This window comes from Myotis myotis, unplaced genomic scaffold (genome assembly GCF_014108235.1).
Source record: "Myotis myotis isolate mMyoMyo1 unplaced genomic scaffold, mMyoMyo1.p scaffold_m19_p_18, whole genome shotgun sequence".
Classification (NCBI taxonomy): domain Eukaryota; kingdom Metazoa; phylum Chordata; class Mammalia; order Chiroptera; family Vespertilionidae; genus Myotis; species Myotis myotis.
The window spans coordinates 4391261-4411243 of NW_023416322.1; the positions used below are offsets into that span (position 1 = coordinate 4391261).

At 48.6% G+C, this 19983-nt stretch overlaps 1 protein-coding gene across 1 annotated transcript; it reads right to left on the reverse strand.

Annotated features, from left to right (window-relative positions):
• Positions 1-426: 426 nt before the first annotated feature.
• SELL (selectin L) lies at positions 427-19983 on the reverse strand. Its single transcript, XM_036344150.1, has 9 exons — positions 19832-19983; positions 19022-19091; positions 16884-17270; positions 15416-15523; positions 11933-12118; positions 10471-10656; positions 8824-8952; positions 4412-4430; positions 427-705 (listed from the first exon to the last, which is right to left on the reverse strand). The coding sequence occupies exons 1-9, from the start codon at positions 19832-19834 to the stop codon at positions 687-689; spliced, it is 1107 nt and encodes a 368-aa protein (XP_036200043.1). The 5' UTR covers positions 19835-19983; the 3' UTR covers positions 427-686.

Genomic DNA, 19983 nt, shown 5'->3' on the forward strand with positions numbered 1-19983 from the left:
ACCTGGGTGGGTGTGACAAAAAGAGACAGCGAAACCCGAATCTGAGAAAAGCTTGGGTCTGGCGCCTTCCTCCTCTCCGAGGTGTGGTGCTTATGAGATGCTGTGTGTGGAGACAGCCACCGGCCAGGGAGCAGGGGGAGGCAGGCAGTGTGGCCTGCGGGGGTGCAAGGTGGGATCCAGTCCTGTTCAGCGGCAGAACCCCACAGTTTCGTTGGAGTTGGAAGCAAGGATGACATCAGCTGAATGGCCTCTCAGTGAGAATGTACGCCCCCCCCTCTCTGACCCCTCCCCCTGCCCCCCGCCTTGTAAAGTGTGGCTTGCAGCACCACGGGCCTGTGGCTGACGTGTACCCACACCCCACGGTGTTTGGAGGTGTGTGTCATCAGGTACAGCTCTGAGTAGAAACTGGAAACAAGAGTCAAGAAAGAGGGCGACACCAGGGTGTTTATGTTCCACAGCAATCCTTTCCCTGTGGTCTTGTTCCTCCACAGGGAAGAGAGGCACACTGAGCTACACAAACCACAGCGCAGGCGGGTGGGGGGAGGGGACGGGGGCAGAAGAAGCTGCTGGCCCTGCAGAACCTTTCCAGATGTACTGAGCGAGACACGCGTCATCTCAACGGCAGAAGCTTGGAAGGATCCAGGGATGGGCCAGGGTCTTGAGAGCTTTCGGTCCCAGAGTGTCATTTAGTACGGATCATCCATGCTGAATGGAAAACAAGAGGACGGAAGTTAAAGGAAGGGGCTCAAAACTGCGAAAGTTCAAGTGTTATTAGGAACAGTAAACCTAGAGGTGAGAAGAAGAATAAAGAAAATATGATGAATGGGTTGGACAAAATGCCAGACAGGTCCCGAGGCAGAGAAATGAGGCCAGAGCAGCCTACAGCAGCGCTGCTCACACCTTCTGCTGCTTCCCACCCAGATGCAGCCGGTGTGGGTGAGGCCAGAGATTCTGCACCTCTAACCAGCTCCCAGGTGATGCTGCTGGTCCCCAGCCCACACCGAGAGAAGCGTCCGGGACCGGGCTCTGTCTTCAGACCCAGTGAGCATGTGGGGGCTGGAGACAGACCCTGAACAGTGGGAGGTCAGGAAAGCAGAAGCAGACATGCTCAAAAGGAAAGAGAACTCAGAGAACATCACAGCCCATGAAAGCCATGGCGGTGGGTCTACAAGGCCTGATTCTGGTGGGCTATGATGGGAGGAGGTGGTGACACGTCTAGCTTCATGAACTAAAAGACACTCGTGTGTGGGAAACAGCTGTCTCATTCTTGGAAAGGACGGGGAGAACCAAATGCGATCGGTCTTCATAGCACCTCTCGCAGCGAGGACCAGCCTGACGCTGTTCTCACGATGAACTGCCCTGGGAAACCACAATTCAGCAGCTGCCAACATGCTGCCAACACAGACACAAAACCGTTTCTGAAAACAGAATCTCACGTCGGCCCTCCTCTGAGGTTGGCATCGTATCTTCCTGTGTATCTTGGGTGTAGCTCTTACCCAGGCAGAATTTAGACACTAGAAACCAAATGAAGTGATAAACAGAACCGATTTGCAGAAGAATCAAAATAACCCAGCAAGAATCGAAACCGCAAATGCCCTAGGAGCCCGTCATTCACCAGCCAAAGGCTGGTAGGATTGAGCACAGAGGGCTCAAGGGCTTTTAAAAAACTGATACAGGTGTTTGCTGTGATCGTGTTCATGTCACCTTTGGCTTGTTTTAGAAATATGCCCTATTCCTTCCACCCCACCCTCCCTCGGTGCCAGCACACCAAGGGCTCCGTGTCGGGGGGAACCACACCACCGGGACTTGCCACTCTAACCTGGGGCCAAGAGCCCTGAGTTCCAACAGCATGAGCATTAAAAGCATCATCTTTGACCTACAGGGGTACAGATCTCATGGGACTTTCTGTGATCACCAAACTTCTGAAGGGAAGGCGGTCTTTTACCAACGCAGAATTCACTGACCACTGCCATGTCTGTCTTGTATTTTCCTTTTTCCCTAAAATACTTCTGTCTTAGCTCCCCAACCAGGCAATCTCCCTGAGGTCAGAGGTAAGGATCGATTCCTCTTTTCCCATCCAGTTTAGCATTGTTCCTGCACAAAGGTGTGCAGTAAAACAACTGTTGATTGACTCATGTGAAAATTAGCAAACCATTCAACTTGATGTGGCAGTTAGATTAGAATGGTAATGAACTTAACGCTGACATTCCTCCTGCCCTAGGACATCTCAGAAGTTGAATTGATCCATCAAGCGGTGATGAAAACACAGATGATTCCTGCGGCCAGAAACCGGCTCTGGGTGGATTGTGCCAGAAAGACTTTTACTCGGTGGGTGTGAGGATCTTGTGGGTTTCCTACCCACAGAGCAGGGGAGGTGCCCTGGGAAGGGTCTAGGACCCATCCACACTGTCCACTGGAAGGAGAGGCAATGAAATAGAACAAAAGGACCTCCACTGACCCTCTGTCCCGACCCAGTTACCTCCAACTCTCTCATCTCCTTCTAGCCAAGCTTTTCAAGAGAGATGGCTGACATGTTCTGCCTGTTTTCTCATCCCCACTGATGGATCACGCTGAGCCCTGGCCACCGGACTTCTGTCCTGACCTCCACACTGAAAATGGGCTCCCACCAGCACCCTGGTCACATCCAGGGGAAATGTACTGGTTCTCTTGGCAGCATGTGAAACAGTTTCATTTCTTTGTTTCCTAAGCATTCCCAAGCCCCCCCCCCCGACCCCCCATTTCCTTCTCACTCCCTGGCGACCTCTTCCCACTCTCCTTTTCCTCAGCTGCCTTGCTCCCTGCTGCTGTTCCCCTGGCTGCCCCTCCCTCCCACGTGCTCCTTGCCCACCCTGCAGCCTGGGTGATCTCCCCGGTCCTCCGGTCCTCCGATGGCAGTTACCTCCTGAAATGTGAGAACCCCTGAATCCACGTCCACCCCATGGTGGCCTCTGGGCTACAGACAGAGCCAATGGACCACGCATGAGCCACAAGCACCAAAAGCTCAACGTGTATAAAACAACCCGGAGCACCACCTCCAAAACGTCTCTCTTTTCGTTTTATTTGTTGTTGCTGTTTTCCCTTCCCAGTGAATAGCATTGTGCCACCTGCCAGCTCCCCAATCAGAACCACAGCAACTTCTCTGATTCTTCTCTGTGATTAGCCAACTAAGGACCACACTCAACTGATTCTACCTCCTCTTACCTCATGAGTGCATCCTCGCTGCTATGATTCTAGACAGTTTTAACCTCATAATTTCAAATTCCTTCAAAATAGTTCTTTGCCTCCAGGTGCACCGATTCCCATGTTTGCTTATGTTTGTGTGGGGTGATCCTCACAGATCGGGTGCAAAGATCCCCGAGATACACATTTCAGCATGTGGGAGGATGTTGGGGGGGAGGGACAGCCACCTGCTCAGCCCTTTAGGGATGCCCCAGAGGCCTCAGGATAAAGTCCACACTTAATCTGGCGTGTGAATCACGCTGTGATCTGGCCTCCCTCACCTCCTGGCTCCTCACTTTCTCTTTCGCACCCTGCGCACAGCCCGCTGAACTTCTCGGTAACAATCTGTGGTTTGCAGGATGGCACTCTGAACAAGCACCCCCCCTGGGAGACCATCTTGTTTCATTTCCTGCATAAAAGGAGTCGGGTGTCTAGCTGGGTGCTTCGAATGGCACCAGAATCTCGCTTTCACAGTTCTTTTTACTGACACTCTCCTTCCTAACATTTCAGAGCAAGTCCCTAAGGCTCCCAAACTGACAAAATGTTTTGCCATCTTCATTTCTGCCACGCAGGCCATGCACTGTCACATGCTTGCATCTCTCCTAAGTATGTGTTTCTCCAATTAAAGAAATCTGAGGTTCAGGCCCAAGCTAAAAAGTTACCTCTTTAAGGAAGCTGCAGATAGAATCTGTGCTTCCAACTTTTTCCAGATTTCTGAAGGCAGGGCTTAATAGAGCAATAGTCACCTACCCCCTTGTGCTAGGCATTGAGGGACTGGGGTCTGGGGTTATACCTGCTTCTTAAAGCCTGGGATTCAACAGTTTCTCAATACATATTTGTTGCATAAGATGTTTCCTGCCCTCGTGTTAAGCCAGGACAAGAAAAAATAGATCACAGTGCTTCCAATCCTCACAAAATATTCAGAACAATCAGAAAGCACTCCCTTTACATAACTGCCTTTTCCTAATAGGGCATTACTTGTCCATTCATTCATTCAGCTCCACTCACACTAAAAAGACCACTACTTTTCAGAGAGGCTGATAGATGGATTGATTTATCTGGACAGGTCATTTGAATGAGGCCCCATGTAAATGACTACAGGAGCCAGTGTGTTTAACTATAGCAGGAGGGATCTTAGGAAGGTAGAGAATAGATTGAATAGATGTAGAAACTGCTCAGTGATAAAACTTACCTCTTCTGAGACTTTTTGCCTAAAAATAGAAGAAATAGAAAAATGGCATCAGCAAAAGTAGACAATTTCAATTTTTTTAAAATAAGAGTAAACAGAAATTCCCACCCTCGGAACCATCTTTTGAAGCATATTGTGCATTTGCTGAGTGGGGCCCCATCAGCATCTGAGGTTGGAGGTACTGGGCTACTGCTTTCATTCAAACAGCGGTCAGTACTGGGACGGGCCGAGTTCCACTCCGCGGTCTGCACGGACCATAAAGACAAGTCCAGCCTGACCTGCCTGGTAACCAGGCCCAATATACCCGTTCACAGGCTCCCCGTTCCCCACCTGCCCTCCCACCCCCTTCAGGTCCTTCCCTAGGAGACCTGACTGCTGATACTCTGAGGACACGTGTCTCACGCCATGTTCCCTAGGAGAATCCACAGGAGGAATCGCACTCAGGCCAGTGGTAGGAGTGACACCCCCTATCTGATGACAGCCCGGTGGGTGGTCATCTTACACAGTGACGCTCAAAGGCCGGGTTTCCTCCTCTGACGGCTGCAAGGAAACTCGGAGCCCGACCTGAGACCCTCGCTGAGCAAGCGTGTAGGACTTTGTGACACACACATTTCTGTATTCTACCTTCACCGGTGGCTCCAACCTATTTTTGTACAGTACATTTTGGCCTCCTTTTTCTTACTTTTTAACTAATTTTAACTTGCTCTGTTGAACACATTTTGTAAATGATCTGACATTCTCTTGAAAAAGCAGAGAATAAATAAGTAGATAAATGAATGAACTGTAGAGTTGAGCTGCAGAGGAAATAAAAGCAAATAAAAGCTTTCTGAGTAGCCCTAGCTGGTTTGGCTCAGTGGATAGAGCGTCAGCCTGCGGACTGAAGGGTCCCAGGTTCGATTCCAGTCAAGGGCACACACCCGGTTGTGGGCTCAATCCCCAGTGGGGGGTGTGCAGGAGGTAGGCAATCGCTGATCCTCTCTCATCATTGATGTTTCTATATCTTTCTCCCTCTCCCTTCCTCTCTGAAATCAATAAAAATACCTCTTTTTTTAAAAAAAGCTTTCCGAGTAGAAAATCCTCTCTGGAAAGCAGTGTATTTCAGGGGCAACCCCTTGGAGCTCTAGAATCATTCAGTCGCCGAGCAAGCCCTGATTGCCAGTAGCATGTCCCTGAACAGTCACTTATCTTCTCTAAGCCTCCACTTCTTCAGTGAACGGGGCCTGAAATTATATCTTCCTCACGGAGTTATTTTTAAAAATGTACTCAAAGTACTTAGTGCAGAGACTAAAGCTTAGATAGTAGTCATTTACTATTTTAAACCTTTAAAATATCAGAAATTAATATTTTCACATTTCTCCCACCAGTAATGAACCAAATATGCCTGTGCAGAGGGAATTAAGTCTGAAGTCATTTCAGGTTTCTGTTTGTTCTTCTCCGTATATTTGTCTTTTAGGAGCAATGAGACGTACAGCAACACACGAGCAAGAATCGGTTCCTACTGAGAGTTTCCTTTTTGAAGAAAAGGGAACTAGGGCCTGTGCTCACCCCGTGCCCTGGTGCCCTGGTGCCCTGGTACCCGGGTGCCCTGTTCCAGTCCTGTGGTCCCAGTGGAAGGGTCTTCCATCCCCGGGGAAAACAGAGCCTCCTTAACCCAGGGACCAGCGGCCTCAGGGGCACGTCCAGATGGGAGTCCGGCTCCGGCCCTGCTGACATTCAGGGACTTTAGAGATTTTGCCTAAAACATGATTGTCTCTGCCCGGCCGGTGTGGCTCCGTGGTTGAGCTTTGACCCATGAACCAGGAGGTCACAGTTCGATTCCTGGCCAGGGCACATGCCCAGGTTTCGGGCTCGATCCCCAGTGGGATTGCGTGCAGGAGGCAACTGATCATTGATTCTCTCTCATCATTGATGTTTCACTCTCTCTCTCTCCCACTCTCTCTTCCTCTCTGAAATCAATATAAATACATTTCAAATTTTGAAAAACCACATTATTGCCTCATTTCCCCATTTACCGAGCAGGGCCAAGGATAATGGCCAGTCGGCTGGGGGGAAAGTTTCTAGACAAACCCATGCACAGGGGCATGTTTCTGGAGCCCCCAATTCCTCTCTCAGAAGAAAGGGACTGAGGTCTGGAGGTCAACACAGCCAGGGCGAGGGTCAAAGTGCGGGTTCCAAAGAGTCATCTGAGGACAGAGGTCTGGATTCTGGACGTTTCATTGACTACTATTCTGTAAAGCAGTGGTTCTCAACCTTCTGGCCCTTTAAATACAGTTCCTCATGTTGTGACCCAACCATAAAATTATTTTCATTGCTACTTCATAACTGTAATGTTGCTACTGTTATGAATCGTAATGTAAGTATCTGATATGCAGGATGATCTTAGGCGACCCCTGTGAAAGGGTCGTTCGACCACCAAAGGGGCCGCGACCCACAGGTGTAGTAAAGATTCACTTGTCCCTTTTCCAGCTTCCTAAACCCCAAAAGCATATAAAGTTCACAATGTTGATGAGTTCTGCATAGATCCAGATGTATTGTTTTTCCCTTTTATTCTTGTAAATGCATCAGCTACCTTGTGTTAGAAAATTTCTAGGGGTTTAGCCCATCATTTCTAACACTGTCTCTACAGGGGAAAAAATATTCTTCATGTTTCAATTAACCTACAACTAAAATTTTTGGAAGCAAAGGTGACTTGAGGTTGGGGCTACCAGAAGAGGTTTCAGAAAGGAAGGCTGTTTGGATGTTTTGTGAGAGAAGCATGACCTTCCTACAGCCAGTGATCTCCGGGCTGTGCTCTCTGCTGGCATAACTGTAACAGGCGAACTGCCCGTTATCTGTTTCCTGTTTGCCCCACACTCATTCCCACAGCGGGGCACGCAGTTTTCAGGTTATCAGTTTAAGATCTTGTACAGAAATGACTCCAAGGTAAAGAATGTAAAAACAGCCCCACTGCCTTTTCTCACCCCTGCTTATAGATCAGCCTCAGCCAGCCCCTCCCCGCCCCACACTGAACAACTGTAACTTCAATTCTGTTCTTTTGATTCTACTAGCATTTATGAAAAGGTTTTAGAACTTGTGAATAAATATCCTCCTTATGCTGGTGACTCGCAGCCCCAAAGTCTTCAACAGTTACAGAGCCACCCCTTACCCACGATGCTCTACCCCCTCTGTCCAGCCACCCCCACCCAACGTCGGAGGAAAGAGAGGACACTGGGCCAGGCTTTGAAGTCTCCATGGAAACGACCATCAGTAGTGGGAGGGAAATCTCACTCCTGTTCTGCCTTTTACTTACATACTTAGTACGGTCCTATAAGTTGATGGGACCCGATGTCAGCAAATGTCTAAGAGCAGGAGCAGAGGCACTAACTCCTCATGCTCTCAGGTGACAGCTACTGAGGTCCTCGCACATCCTCACCCTCCCCCCACCCCACTCCGTCTTGCTGGTTGGTTAGAACACAAATCAGGTTCCCTTGTTCTTAAATTTAGGATGAAAGATCCGATCACAGTGAAGACTATTGAGAAATGGTAGCTACTATTCCTGCCCTTGCCAGTGAGGATAGGTGGGTGAGGGGTGCAGCCCCTACATACCACATTCACCGAACAGAATACATGCTAATTAATATGATGGAAGTGGGGTTAAAATGGCAACACCGCACAGCAGCTTAGCAGTTGTTTTGAGGTCACTGATGGCCCCTGACCTTGAAGCAGGGATGTATCAAAAGCTGCCTACTGTGACCTTGAAGCAGGGGTGTATTAAAAGCTGCCTACTATGCATGAGTTTCAGAGTCTTGGACATTTCTGTTGGCTGAGTCCGGCCAATGGGGCAGCACACACCAGGTCTGCCTCGTGCTGTGGGCCTGTAACCGTCAGGCTGGTCCATGTTAGGGTCTGGATACTCAGGGACAGGTGGGTGAGTGATGCCGTTCCTCCCTAATGGGCTCATCTGCCATTTAGGGCAGACACTGGCTTCTCGGGGCAGCCCTCCTTGCTTCCTTCTCCTCAAGTCCAGAGTGGAGGGGAAGTCGGAGAGCGAGGTGCCTTGCTGGGGCTGAGTCGCTAGTGAGTAGGCATGGGGGAGAAATGTGGAGGTGTATCCCGGGGACCTGCGACTCCACATGTCAGAAGCCATGCGGTGTGTGGCTCCCGGTGAGGTTATCACCCAGCGAGGTGCCTTGAAGATAACAGGACTTTGTGTGTTTCTTTTAAAGTTTGTTGGATGAAAAATAAAACAAAACAAAAATCAGCCCACGTGTCTTAATGCAAGTGTGTGCGAGGCTGCCTCCCACGTGTCCAGGGCCCGAGGTGTGCAGCCTCGCCCGCTATCCAGCTTCAGGAGCTCTCGTACTTAATTTCCTGTGGGTTTCTATTTTCTTCTCTTTACAGTTCTGTTCTTTTCATAGGAAGGTAAACGCACATACCTTTTTTTAATCGCCTCGCCAGCCAGATGATAAAGGCCAGCCCCAGGAATGCGGTAACCATGACTGCCACTGGGATGAAGAGGGGGTTGTAGTCGCCTTCCTTGATCATGGAGAAGCTCCTGTCCAATTCTGGAAGAGAACCGGGAGGCACATCGCATGAGGCCGCAGCACGATCTCTCTAGTGCCATTTCATGAGGTTAGACTTTCCCCCTCCTTCCATCTCCCAGCAATTGCCCATTTGGTGCCACCTGACATGAGGAAACTGGCATGGGAAGGCCCACAATGAGTCCATGGCAGAGCTAAAAGGCCCAACATGATTGTAGGAAAAATAAAAGCCAGTGATCTTAACAGGTAACTTGTCATTCATGCTTTTACTTTGAAGCAGCTGTGCATGTGTCTGCACTTGGGGTTTACCTGCCGGGGACCTGCACGGGCCTGTGAATGACTCACTCCTTCCACTTCCATCACAAATACACAAAGGGACACACCTCCATGTCCTCTTGTAAGTGTGAACCAAGTTCACTGGGGAACCTTTGTTGAAAAAATGCCACGTGGAAACATCTGTAATCGGAAGCACCAGTGAAGGGCACTCCCTTCTGCTTGTTGGCACAGGGTCTGACGGCATCCCCGTTCTCCACATGACCTTGAGGAACCCTTTCAAGGGGCTTCCATCCCCTCACCAACTATATAGTGCCATGGTCAGCAAACCACGGCTCTCGAGCCACATGCGGCTCTTTGGCCCCTTGAGTGTGGCTCCTCCACAAAATACCACGTGAGGGCACGCACGTACAGTGCGATTGAAACTTCGTGGCCCATGCGCAGAAGTCAGTATTTTGTAGAAGAGCTGGTATTTTGTGGAAGAGCCACACTCAAGGGGTCAAAGAGCCGCATGTGGCTCGAGAGCCGCGGTTTGCCGACCACTGATATAGTGGAAACAGGGCTCATAGTCCCAGAGGATCCAAACAGAAGGCACCTATTGGCTGTTTTGACAGGAAAGTATCCCTACCCTGATACAGTCTTTCCCTGAATACCCTGATTCCCTACCCACTCCCTGGCCCACAGAGATCAGCTTCCCAGACAGCTTCCATGGGTCACACCATTTAAAGACTCACTCAGTCATTGGTGCCAATGGCTCTAGGGGCAGACATGGGTAGCTTGTCTCTCACAAGCTAATTTAATATGCATTTAGTGAGCACCTACTGTCAAGGGAAGGGTATTGAGAGATGAGGGAGACATAGTCCTTGTGCACAGACAGATTTGGATGCTTCAGCTTAATGATCATAGAAATGCATCCACTGCTTTTGGAATTGTGTGGTTATTGGTGATCGTGGCAGTGGCATTTTAATGGACTAACAGAAGTGAGCTTGCACGGGAATAGAAGAATGGCTAGGAAATAATTCAGTAGAGACAGTGAGTTTAGATGTTAAGGACTGAGATAGGAGGAATTGAGAATTAGCCGGAAAAAAGAAATGACTGTCATTGAAGGAAGAGGCAAGAATAGTCGAGGGTTATGTAGTAAGTTAATATGTACAAATTTATTTTTAAAGCACATCCATTAAGCAAAATGAAATATAAAAATTTACTATGTCTTTCCCACCATCTGCTCCATCTTTAAGGTGTTCAGGAGATTGGGACAAATTGACTCACCCTGACATATTGGAGGAGGGCTGGACCAGATTCCAGAAGATTCACAGACAGTTCTCGTCTTTCCGATGAGCTCAGTTCCTTCTGAGCAGTTGAAGGTGCACGTGGAGTTAAAGCTGAAGTTGTCCAGGGGATGATGACAGTCCATGGTCCCCAAATCAGGTGCTGTTAGAGCATCACACTGAATCACTTCAAAGAAAAATAAAAAACGTTCTGAGTAGAGGCCTTCTCTTGACCAAAGGATTTAGCCAAAGCTGCCTGACTCAACTGTGGAACCACCCACAGGACCCCAGCCATTCCTAACCTAGAAATTGCTTCTGATCATGCTTCCAGAATTTATTTTCTTGGGAATGATGGAGAGTGGAGAGGCAGGGGTGAAGCCAGGAGACGGGTGGGAGGTGAGAGAGGAGGGAGGGTGGCCCCTCCGGGAGTCACTCCATCTCCGCTGGAAGTGCCTGGACCGGGCCTTGCCCTGTGGAACCTTCCCAGTGAGTGTAGAGAATGCCCACCCTTCTCCGGTCCCAAAGTCTCTCTGAGCAATTGTGAGAAACATCCCAATTCTCTGAAGCAAGTCCCTCAACTTCTATAAAATTCAATGGGTTGGTCAATTTAGTTCTTTCTCTCTCTCTCTCTCTCTCTCTCTCTCTCTCTCTCTCTCTCTCTCTCTTCCTTTCTTTCAAATCTTTATTGTTGAGAGTATTACATGTGTTCCCTTTTTTCCTCCTTTGAACCCTTCTAGTTCGCCCGCCCCACCCCCGCCCCTGCCCTAAGCCTTCACCAAGTGCTATGATTTCAATAAATGATTCTGACAGTTCTTTTGAGAACTAAACCACTTAAACTAAAAGTGAGTCAGAAGCATCGATGTAGAAAATGTAACCAAAACTGGCCCCCCGAGTCTCCTCCTGCAAGGGGATCGTCTCTCCAGCTAAAAAGAAACATCCACCCTATTTCAGATGGAGAAAGACCAGGACACTGTGCTTTTGTTTTTACAGCAGTTGTTACTCTCCTGAGGGTTCCTGAAGGAGAAAAGCTAAAAAATGATTTTGAGAATAAACAAATAAGACAATTTTTTTTAAAAAGAGCTCTGCCCTCGGAGAAGGAAATCGGTTGGTGTTAAGAAGGACACCACATAAAACAGGCGTTTTGGAGAGGAGAGAACAACCCAGATTTCAGCAAGATGGATGGTGTACGCCCTGACAACGAGGAGGGAAAGACGGTGTCACCACGGTGACTGCTGAAAAGCGCTCGCGGACTGCGGGAGGGCTCCGGAGGTATCGGGCTGGTATTTTTGTTCGGAATTTTTCTCCTTAGTTTGAGTAACAATTACCCCTCTGAGCAGCATCACAGTGTAGACTAAGCTTAAGTCATGCTCCAACAGAGGGTCCAGGCCTCTTAGCAAGACCCGGTGCGTGTCCTCTCGGTGGGAACCCAGGGCTGCGTGACAGAGCCCGGGGACAGCGCTCACCTTGGCAGGTGGGCACCGGCGATGACCAGTTCCCGAAGGGCCCGCAGGTGGTCTCCTCCGCCCCGGCGAGCTCTGTTCCCTCGGAGCAGTTGAAGGCGCACCGCGAGCTGAAGCTGAAGTCCCCCAGCCGGTGGCTGCAGGCCATGGCGCCCAGCTCTGGGCCCTCCAGGGGCGCACACTTCATCACTTGAATAAGAAGAGAGACAGCATTGGGAGGTGAGAGGGCCTGGTGGCTCCTGAACCCAGGCGCGGCCACCTGAGCACCAGGGCCGTGACAGGGCCATGGACCCTGTCAGCTCGGCTGACTGTACACACTTCCTGGAGTTGGTGTGGGAATTAAATGATCGAATGCAGGGCAAGGACTTAAGATAAAGCCTGGCTCACGGGAAGTTTAAATAAGCATGAACTCATCTCCTTGTTATCTGTGGCATTATCTGGGGAGAGAATTTTTACACCTACACGGGTTTAAGTGGGAATGACTGGCTCAGTCTGGAGATTACTGAAAATATTAGGGCGTTGAGATGGGAGGTTTAGAAGAAGAGGGGGTGTCTGTAATTAGTCTTTAAGCAGCGTCTCCGCCTGGACTCTGCCTCACCCTCCCTAGCCGGTGCCAGGCCTCAGCTCCTCTGGTAGGACAGCCCTCTGCAGAAGCCGCGTCCATTTCCCTGCTCTGGTCGGTGGTGCAGTGGATCACATTCAGGCTGAAAGTCAGTCTCCAATTTTAGGCTCTGCCATGTTATTTGGGCCAATATTGCAACTCTCGTGCCTTGTATTTTACTAATTTTGAGCCATTGTTGTGATCCTGCTCTTGATATTTCAATAAAGAATGGATCCAAGGAATTGGAAGACTTTTTATATTTTTCATATCCAGTCCAAGTCCAAATTAAAGTGAATTACATTGTCCAGTTCAATCCCTGCCCACAAGCAAGTACCCGATACACTCCAGGCACAGTCTCCATCCTACAGATGCAATGACAGGTAAGATGTGCACCAGCTTCCTGTGCGGTCGGTCTGCCAGGGGATACAGACACGTGATAGATGGCCTCAGCAATGCGGGTACGTAAGGAAGATATACATGGAGGTATTAGAACAAAAATAGGGACACTTCGCCTAATGGGGGTCCTCAGAAAGCTTCCTGAAAGAAATGGTCCCTGAACTATGCCTTCAATGTTTGCACATGGTGGATTAGCCATGTGCAAACTGAGAGAGAAATCCATGAGCAATTAACGAGATACAGAGCTCTCAAGGTCAGTGTGGAGAACTGCAAGTATTCTGATGTCACCAGAAGGAAAGAGGAGATGGGGGGGGGGGGCAGGGGGAGTGAAATGAGATTAGGGAGAAAGATAGGAGCTAAGACAAAATGCCGTTGCCTTTTTTCATTGATTTCATGAGCACCCACTGTACAGCAGCATCACTCTAGGCCTCGAGGAGTTTAGAATTTTATCCCGTAGGACAAGTGACAGGTGGACATGAAAGGGTAGGTGGCCACAGACAGGTGATGTTTGTTTGATTGTTTTCAATTGATCAGCCTGCCGTAGTGTGCATATTTGAAGGGCACTCATCGAAAGTCGTGGATCGCAGCTCAGAAACTAGGCAATCATCTAGGAAGAGGTTGATGAGGGCAGTGGCAGTAGAATTGACAAGCAGGAGACAAATTGGAGAAATAATAATACTGTATTAAAATGAGTAGTGTGTTACTGTGTGTACATGTAGGGCTGGTGAGAGAGCCACATACCAGAGCACTCGTATGACTGGTGGTACCACACACAAAGATGAGGAATACAATGGAAAGCTGCTGGGACAGTGGCTTTGCACTCTGTAGGCATCCCAAGGATGTGCTTGTATATTTGGAGTTTAGGGCTGGAAACAGGTCATCAGTCCAAGCTCACATAGATTCGTGAATTCACAAAAGTTGGTACGTTTGACCAAAGGGAGTGTAGAGAGTCAAAAAAAACAATGGACAAGAGATAGAAATGAGAAATAACAATAGTGTGGGCTTGGGTTCGTGCCTGTGAAGAAAACCAAAGAGACATGATCACAGGTAGAAAGAAAACCAGACAAGAGTGATATGATGGAAGTCAAGACAAAAAAGATTAAATGTTCAACCAGGGAATGGACATGCCGGTGATGTAAGAATTAGAAAACAAAGCTTTGGAATGGAGTGAGGGTGTAGAGTTGGGTAGGAGTCATGGCTCTGCAATCGAGTGAAATGAGGTAGATCCGTTCCAGTTGGTTGACATTTAAATTTACTTCAGCCTCAATTCTTTATTCTTTACAAACACTGCTTTTCCCCTGTTTATAATCTTATATTTTATGCACAGATACTTCAAACATAGTTTTGAAACTCAACCGATTCTGTCAAAGGATTTGATGTGTCTTTCGGTAGTGAGTTGACTGGGTCAAAGGCTCCTTCCTTTGAATCTGTATCTTCTTCCCTTTCTGTTTCTACCACCACGACTCTGCGCGATTTCAAGAGGATCCTAATGATCCTCTCATTGTCTCCCCTTCTGCTACCCACTCCATCTCCTGCACTGCGTCTAGGATAACTGCCCTAAATGCAGGTGTTACGATACTAAGCGGCAGGAGAAAAAACCCTCACAGACACAAACAACAGTGCTATGATTACCAGAGGAAAAGGGAGGTGGGGAAGGTTGAACAGGGCAAGAGCAGGGATAAATAGTGATGGAAGGAGACTAAACCTGGGGTGGTGAACACACAATACAATACTCAGATGATGTATTATAGGATTGTACACCTGAAACCTATAACAGGTATGAACCATTGTCACCCCAATAAAGTCAATAAAAAACGATACCAGTAGCCTCCCATTGTTAAATAAAGGCCAGATTGCTTCATTAGGCTGATTCCAGTCCCTGCAAACTTACCCTGGCTTACCTTGCTTTCAAGAAAACCAAATTATGAGCATATATAATTTCCACCAGTTAACTGTAAATCCTCTAAGGGCAGAATCTATAATAGATTTGCCTTTGTATCTTCTGAAATACCCAGCCCAAATGAATGTGTTGTATGTATTATTATATATCTCCGACCTATATGTACTGTATGTCACTATGTGAATGAACTCTTCTTTTTGGTCTTGCCTTGGTATGACTCTGAGGATTAACATAAACAAGCAAGGTTACCTTCTGGGTAACTTGCCCTTCTAACAACAAATGTTTCCGTGTCTTTCAGACTTTAGATATGAGTTTCTAAAAGCAGGAATCTGCCACACCTGATGTGTCACTGTCCTCCTGACCCCGTGCTCTCTGTGGCTCGGGGAAAGACTTGTTGAGAAGAGAATTGAAACTTCATCCTGACTTATGAAATCTTTACGGAAAGGTGCCCACATTTCGCAAGCCCAACCTTCTGATCAGAACTTCTCATTTCTCAGAATGGCTGGTATCTTGCTGTCCCAACCCACTTCCACAGCGGCAGGAACCCCGCGGCTCACACAGGAAGAAGCCGCTGGGGGAAAGGGCTTACCGAACTGGCACTGGGGCCCATAATAGCCCACATCACAGCTGCACGTGTTGTTGTTGATGGTTTCCACGCATTCGCCGTGGCCGCTGCATGACCAGGGCTGGCACGAAGCTTTAAGGGGATCAGGAAGAAAATATTTTAATGTGATTACTTTGTAGTACGCATAGTCCTTTTCTTAGACTTTTAGATGAGTTTCTGGCTGAGACTAATTTGCCACACAGGAAACCTTCACTGTATATTCCCAGTACCTTTGCATAAAAACCAACTGCTAACATTTTTATTTATGTCATATGCTGGCCCTATAGCCATACACGTTTATTTTGCAAATGAATTCGCCAATGCTAATACTCCGTAGCGTTTTTGGGAAATCTTACGGATATATGTTGAAACTCTTGAAATTACTTTGTTTTTAATGTAATGAGCAGACTATGTGATGCCCAATCATTTCTGCAGTCAGATTGCTTGGCAATCCCTTTCTTCACAGAAAGAACTATAGAAAGATGAAAAGGTCCAAATCTGCTGAAGTATCAGGGAGTCCCATTTGCCAGGGACCCAATGAACGGTGTTTCACTGTTAAAATAAGACTTGGAAAAGAATCTGGGCTGTTTGGGGCGGTGGCCATGGCCCTTGTGGAGCTTTCATAACCAGCGACAATGAAGCACGTGCTTCATTGCGCAGAACTACAGGCTCAGCCACAGGCAGCGCCACACCAGGCCCTGCTTTGCAGTGAGGACGCTGAGGTGATGTGAGGCTCAGTTCCCCGCCCTTCCCCGCCTTCTTCTCAGGGACCCTGATGATCTAGCAGTGGTTCTCAACCTTGGCTGCACATTAGAATCACCTGGGAATCTTTTGAAAATCCTGATTTCTGGGCCTCATCTTCCGGAAATTCTGTTTCTTTGTTATGGGGTGGAGCCACAACATTAGTAACAAAGAAACAGAATTTCCAGAGGATAAGGCCCAGAAATCAGGATTTTAAAAAGATTCCCAGGTGATTCTAATGTGCAGCCAAGGTTGAGAACCACTGGCTAGTCCTTACTCCTTACACACGGCTTATCTTTTTTTTTTTTTAATATATTTTTATTGATTTCAGAGAGGAAGGGAGAGGGAGAGAGAGAAACATCAATGATGAGAGAGAATCATTGATTGGCTGCCTCCTGCTTGCCCTCTACTGGGGATCAAGCCTACAACCTGAGCAGGTGCCTTGACCTAGAATCGAACCTGGGAGGGACCTTTCAGTCCGCAGGCCGATGCTCTAGCCATTGAGCAAAACCAGCTGGGGCTGTACACGTTTCATCCGGATGTAAACGGATTTAGGGGCACAGCTTTGGGGCGTTGGGACCAGCCCCGCACTCCAGGAAGGCTCCGAAGTGACTGGTCGAGCTGCCTGGAGGCCTGGGCTGACGTCAGAAAGCACCAGGCGCTCTGCCCAGCATCCCTGGCGAGCCCTGGCTCTCTCCGCGGGCCTCCCTACCTGTGTAGCACAGGGCGACCTTGGGCTTGTGGCAGGCGTCATCGTTCCACTTGCCCGCGTCCTTGCTCCTCTTGATGTACATCTCCACGCAGTCCTCTTTCGACTTCTTGTTGTTGGGCTCCCCGATGCCCCAGTTCTCGGCTTCGGCCGTGAGGGACTTGTTGGTCCCCACCCAGGTCCACACGCCTGCCACCTTCCGGATCCCGATCCAGTAGTAGGTGGCTCTGAAGGGCAGCGTCCTGTTCAGGTACTCAATCTCCCCCTTGTTCTGTATGGCAACCAGATCGGTGTAGGTTTGTTGGCAGTACCTTCTAGCTCTTGGCCAGTTCATGGGTTCTTCGGAATGATGGTAAGTCCAGCCGTCGGTCCCATGGTAGGCAGAGAAATCTGAAAGACATCGGCGAGAGTGTACACCTCAGTCCCAGCTGACACCCCCCAGAGGACTAACCCAGGCTGAGTCCGCTCCTGGGACATGAGGAAACCGACTCAGCAAAGGTGTAAGTTACCGCCTTGGTGCAAAATGAGTCATTTGCAGGTTTGAAGTAGAAAATACCCCTGCTAGTCCCAATCACTTTTCACCACAATACAGACTACTTTTGCACATAGCTCTATTTCAGACAAATTTGGTGGCTTTCTAGATTTATTTACATGAAATAATTTTTTCTCCAAATTCTTTCAAGTGAAATGTAACCAACATAATTCAGAAATTGGTGTTTACCTTAATAGCTGTCCATCGTTTAAAAGTAATTTAAGTATAACCTATATCTCTAAGATTTACTGCCTTTTGTTTTTAATCCTGGGATACTTTCCTAAAGGCCAGCACTTACACTTCTCGGAGAGAAGTAAAATGAAGACAGGAATAATGATATATTTCTAAGTGATGTCTTTTGTATCAGAAAGATAACATTTAGTGCAGGAAGAACTGCTTCTGGGAAAACTTCCGTCCACAGCCCAAGCCTTAGACATCTAACTACATAACAACAACAAATGTGTACAAAACCAAACGGTGCAGGATTGTGAAATGTATTTAGATCGTGTCCTGGACACAGAGATGTCAGCTGATGGTGTGTAATCATCATGGGTGCTTCAACTATGAGCAGTTTGAAGAAACCAAGACAAACACGTAGCCACACAATGGCCTCGTGATAACATGGACCGTTCTAAGCATGTATGATCTGTGAAGCACTGCCTTCCCGTGAAGTAAACATTTTCACAGCCATCAACATTGATTGAGTTTTCACCCTTGTAGGGCCAATGCCATGGGGAAATATCACAGAAAACAGGTCCAATTTTACAGTCTCCTACAGATTCTAAACGAGGCATAACAGATGCACAGAAAACATAATTAACCTGGAGCAAGTCAAACATATCGGAAATGAAACATAGGGTTCATGAGTAAGGAATGTCCTAGCATGGACATGTGGACCAAGCTGTGACGGGGCATTCCACCAGAAGGCCAGTTCTGGAGGGAGGAAACCGTTCGGCTCACTGCTCTCTGGACCTTCAGTGCTAAGACCAGTGCCTGGCACACAGCAGGGACTCACCAGGGCCCCAGGGGCCATGGGCAGACATGGTACAAGGAACGTGTGAGGGGCCGAGGGAAGCGCGTTTGCTTGGCCAGAGCTGAAATTTCAAGCCAGGGAGTCAGAAGACATTAGCTTACTGCGGCAATGGGAATGCTCCAAACAACTGCCAACACTCTAGAAGAATCAGACATAGCATTTGTCACATCGCTGGGAGAAGGATCAAAAGATATGTAAAGGGCTGGCCCTTTAAAAGCTCACACTTTAACTGTAGAACTGATGTCCACTGAACTGTCGGTGAATCATAGAAGGCGCAGGGCTAACTATCTGGTATAGATTATAAGTTCCCTGTTAGATATTTCCTAATTGGCCTTCTTCCTTCCTAACTCAGATCTTGGTGGGTTCGTCAGGATTTGGGCCTGCAGCCAGGGGTGTGGCAGGGGCAAGGGACTTCTGGGAAAGGACCGAAGATGAGAGGAAGAAAGAGCTTCACCGGAGGGTGGAATGAACAGTGTCTGCCTGATCATTTCCCCGTGACTCTGCACACCCAGTGGACACTTAAGAAAAGCAAACACGTGAACGAAGGCTCGGCAATACACAAATCGCAGAACGTACCCCAGCAGAGCGCTGTCCACACCCACAGCTCCAAGGCCCTCTGAGAGCTCCAATGCTTCTGTGGCGATGGCTGCAGATAAAACACAAGACGTACCCTCTTAAATCCCACGGGCACAGCCCCTTGAGGAGGCTCCAACCCCTTCTCCAGAGTTCAAATCGAAACACATGGGCTTACGCAACCCGGCCGAAGGCACTGATTCCTCAGACTCGGATGAAAGAGAAGCATTAAATTTGCCTCAAAACCGATACGTGGCTCCTTTATTTTCATGCCTTAGCCTCAAGGTGCTGCTCGTTAATCTTCTGACTTTTTCTATATTTCAGGAATGTTTTGTACCCTCTTCTCTGCTCAGCTGCTACATGGAACCACTTGACCCTTAGTATGGATTGTTTTAAAGTGTCCCTTGGTGTCTAATGGGCTGTTGACATTGAGGTTGAATGTTAAAATCTCCCACTTGATTATGATGCTTCCAATTCCGAAAAGAATTGGACAGCCAGGCAGACACCAGAAAGAAAAGCAGTTCCATTTCTTTCAAGTAAAAAGAGATGCCTTTTGAGCAACTCGGGGTGCGAGACCACACATTGTCTGCCCACAAGGCTGCTCCTTGCAACCAAGGAGCCCCGAGTCTCAGCCGAGACAGCGAGGGGGAGTCAGCACCGTGAGAGGGGGATGCTAGGGGCCCCGGCAGGTTTAGCTCCTGGCTTTTCAACCCCAAAAGGAAATGCTTTGCCTCCTGTCCTTTGCCACCCGCCTCTGCAACCCCGAGGAGAGGCTCTGCAGAGCACCCGAGGCCTCCCAGGCTGAGAGCTCACCATGTCTGCACCGTTCCGGTCCGGTCCCTCTGCGGCCCCACGTCCCGGCTCTGCTCCGGGGGCTCCTGTCCTGGCCCCGGCGAGGCTGCGCTGCTCACTGTGCCAGTGTCCCAGAAGGGCTGCTTTCTCTCATTTCTCTAACGCAGTCTCAC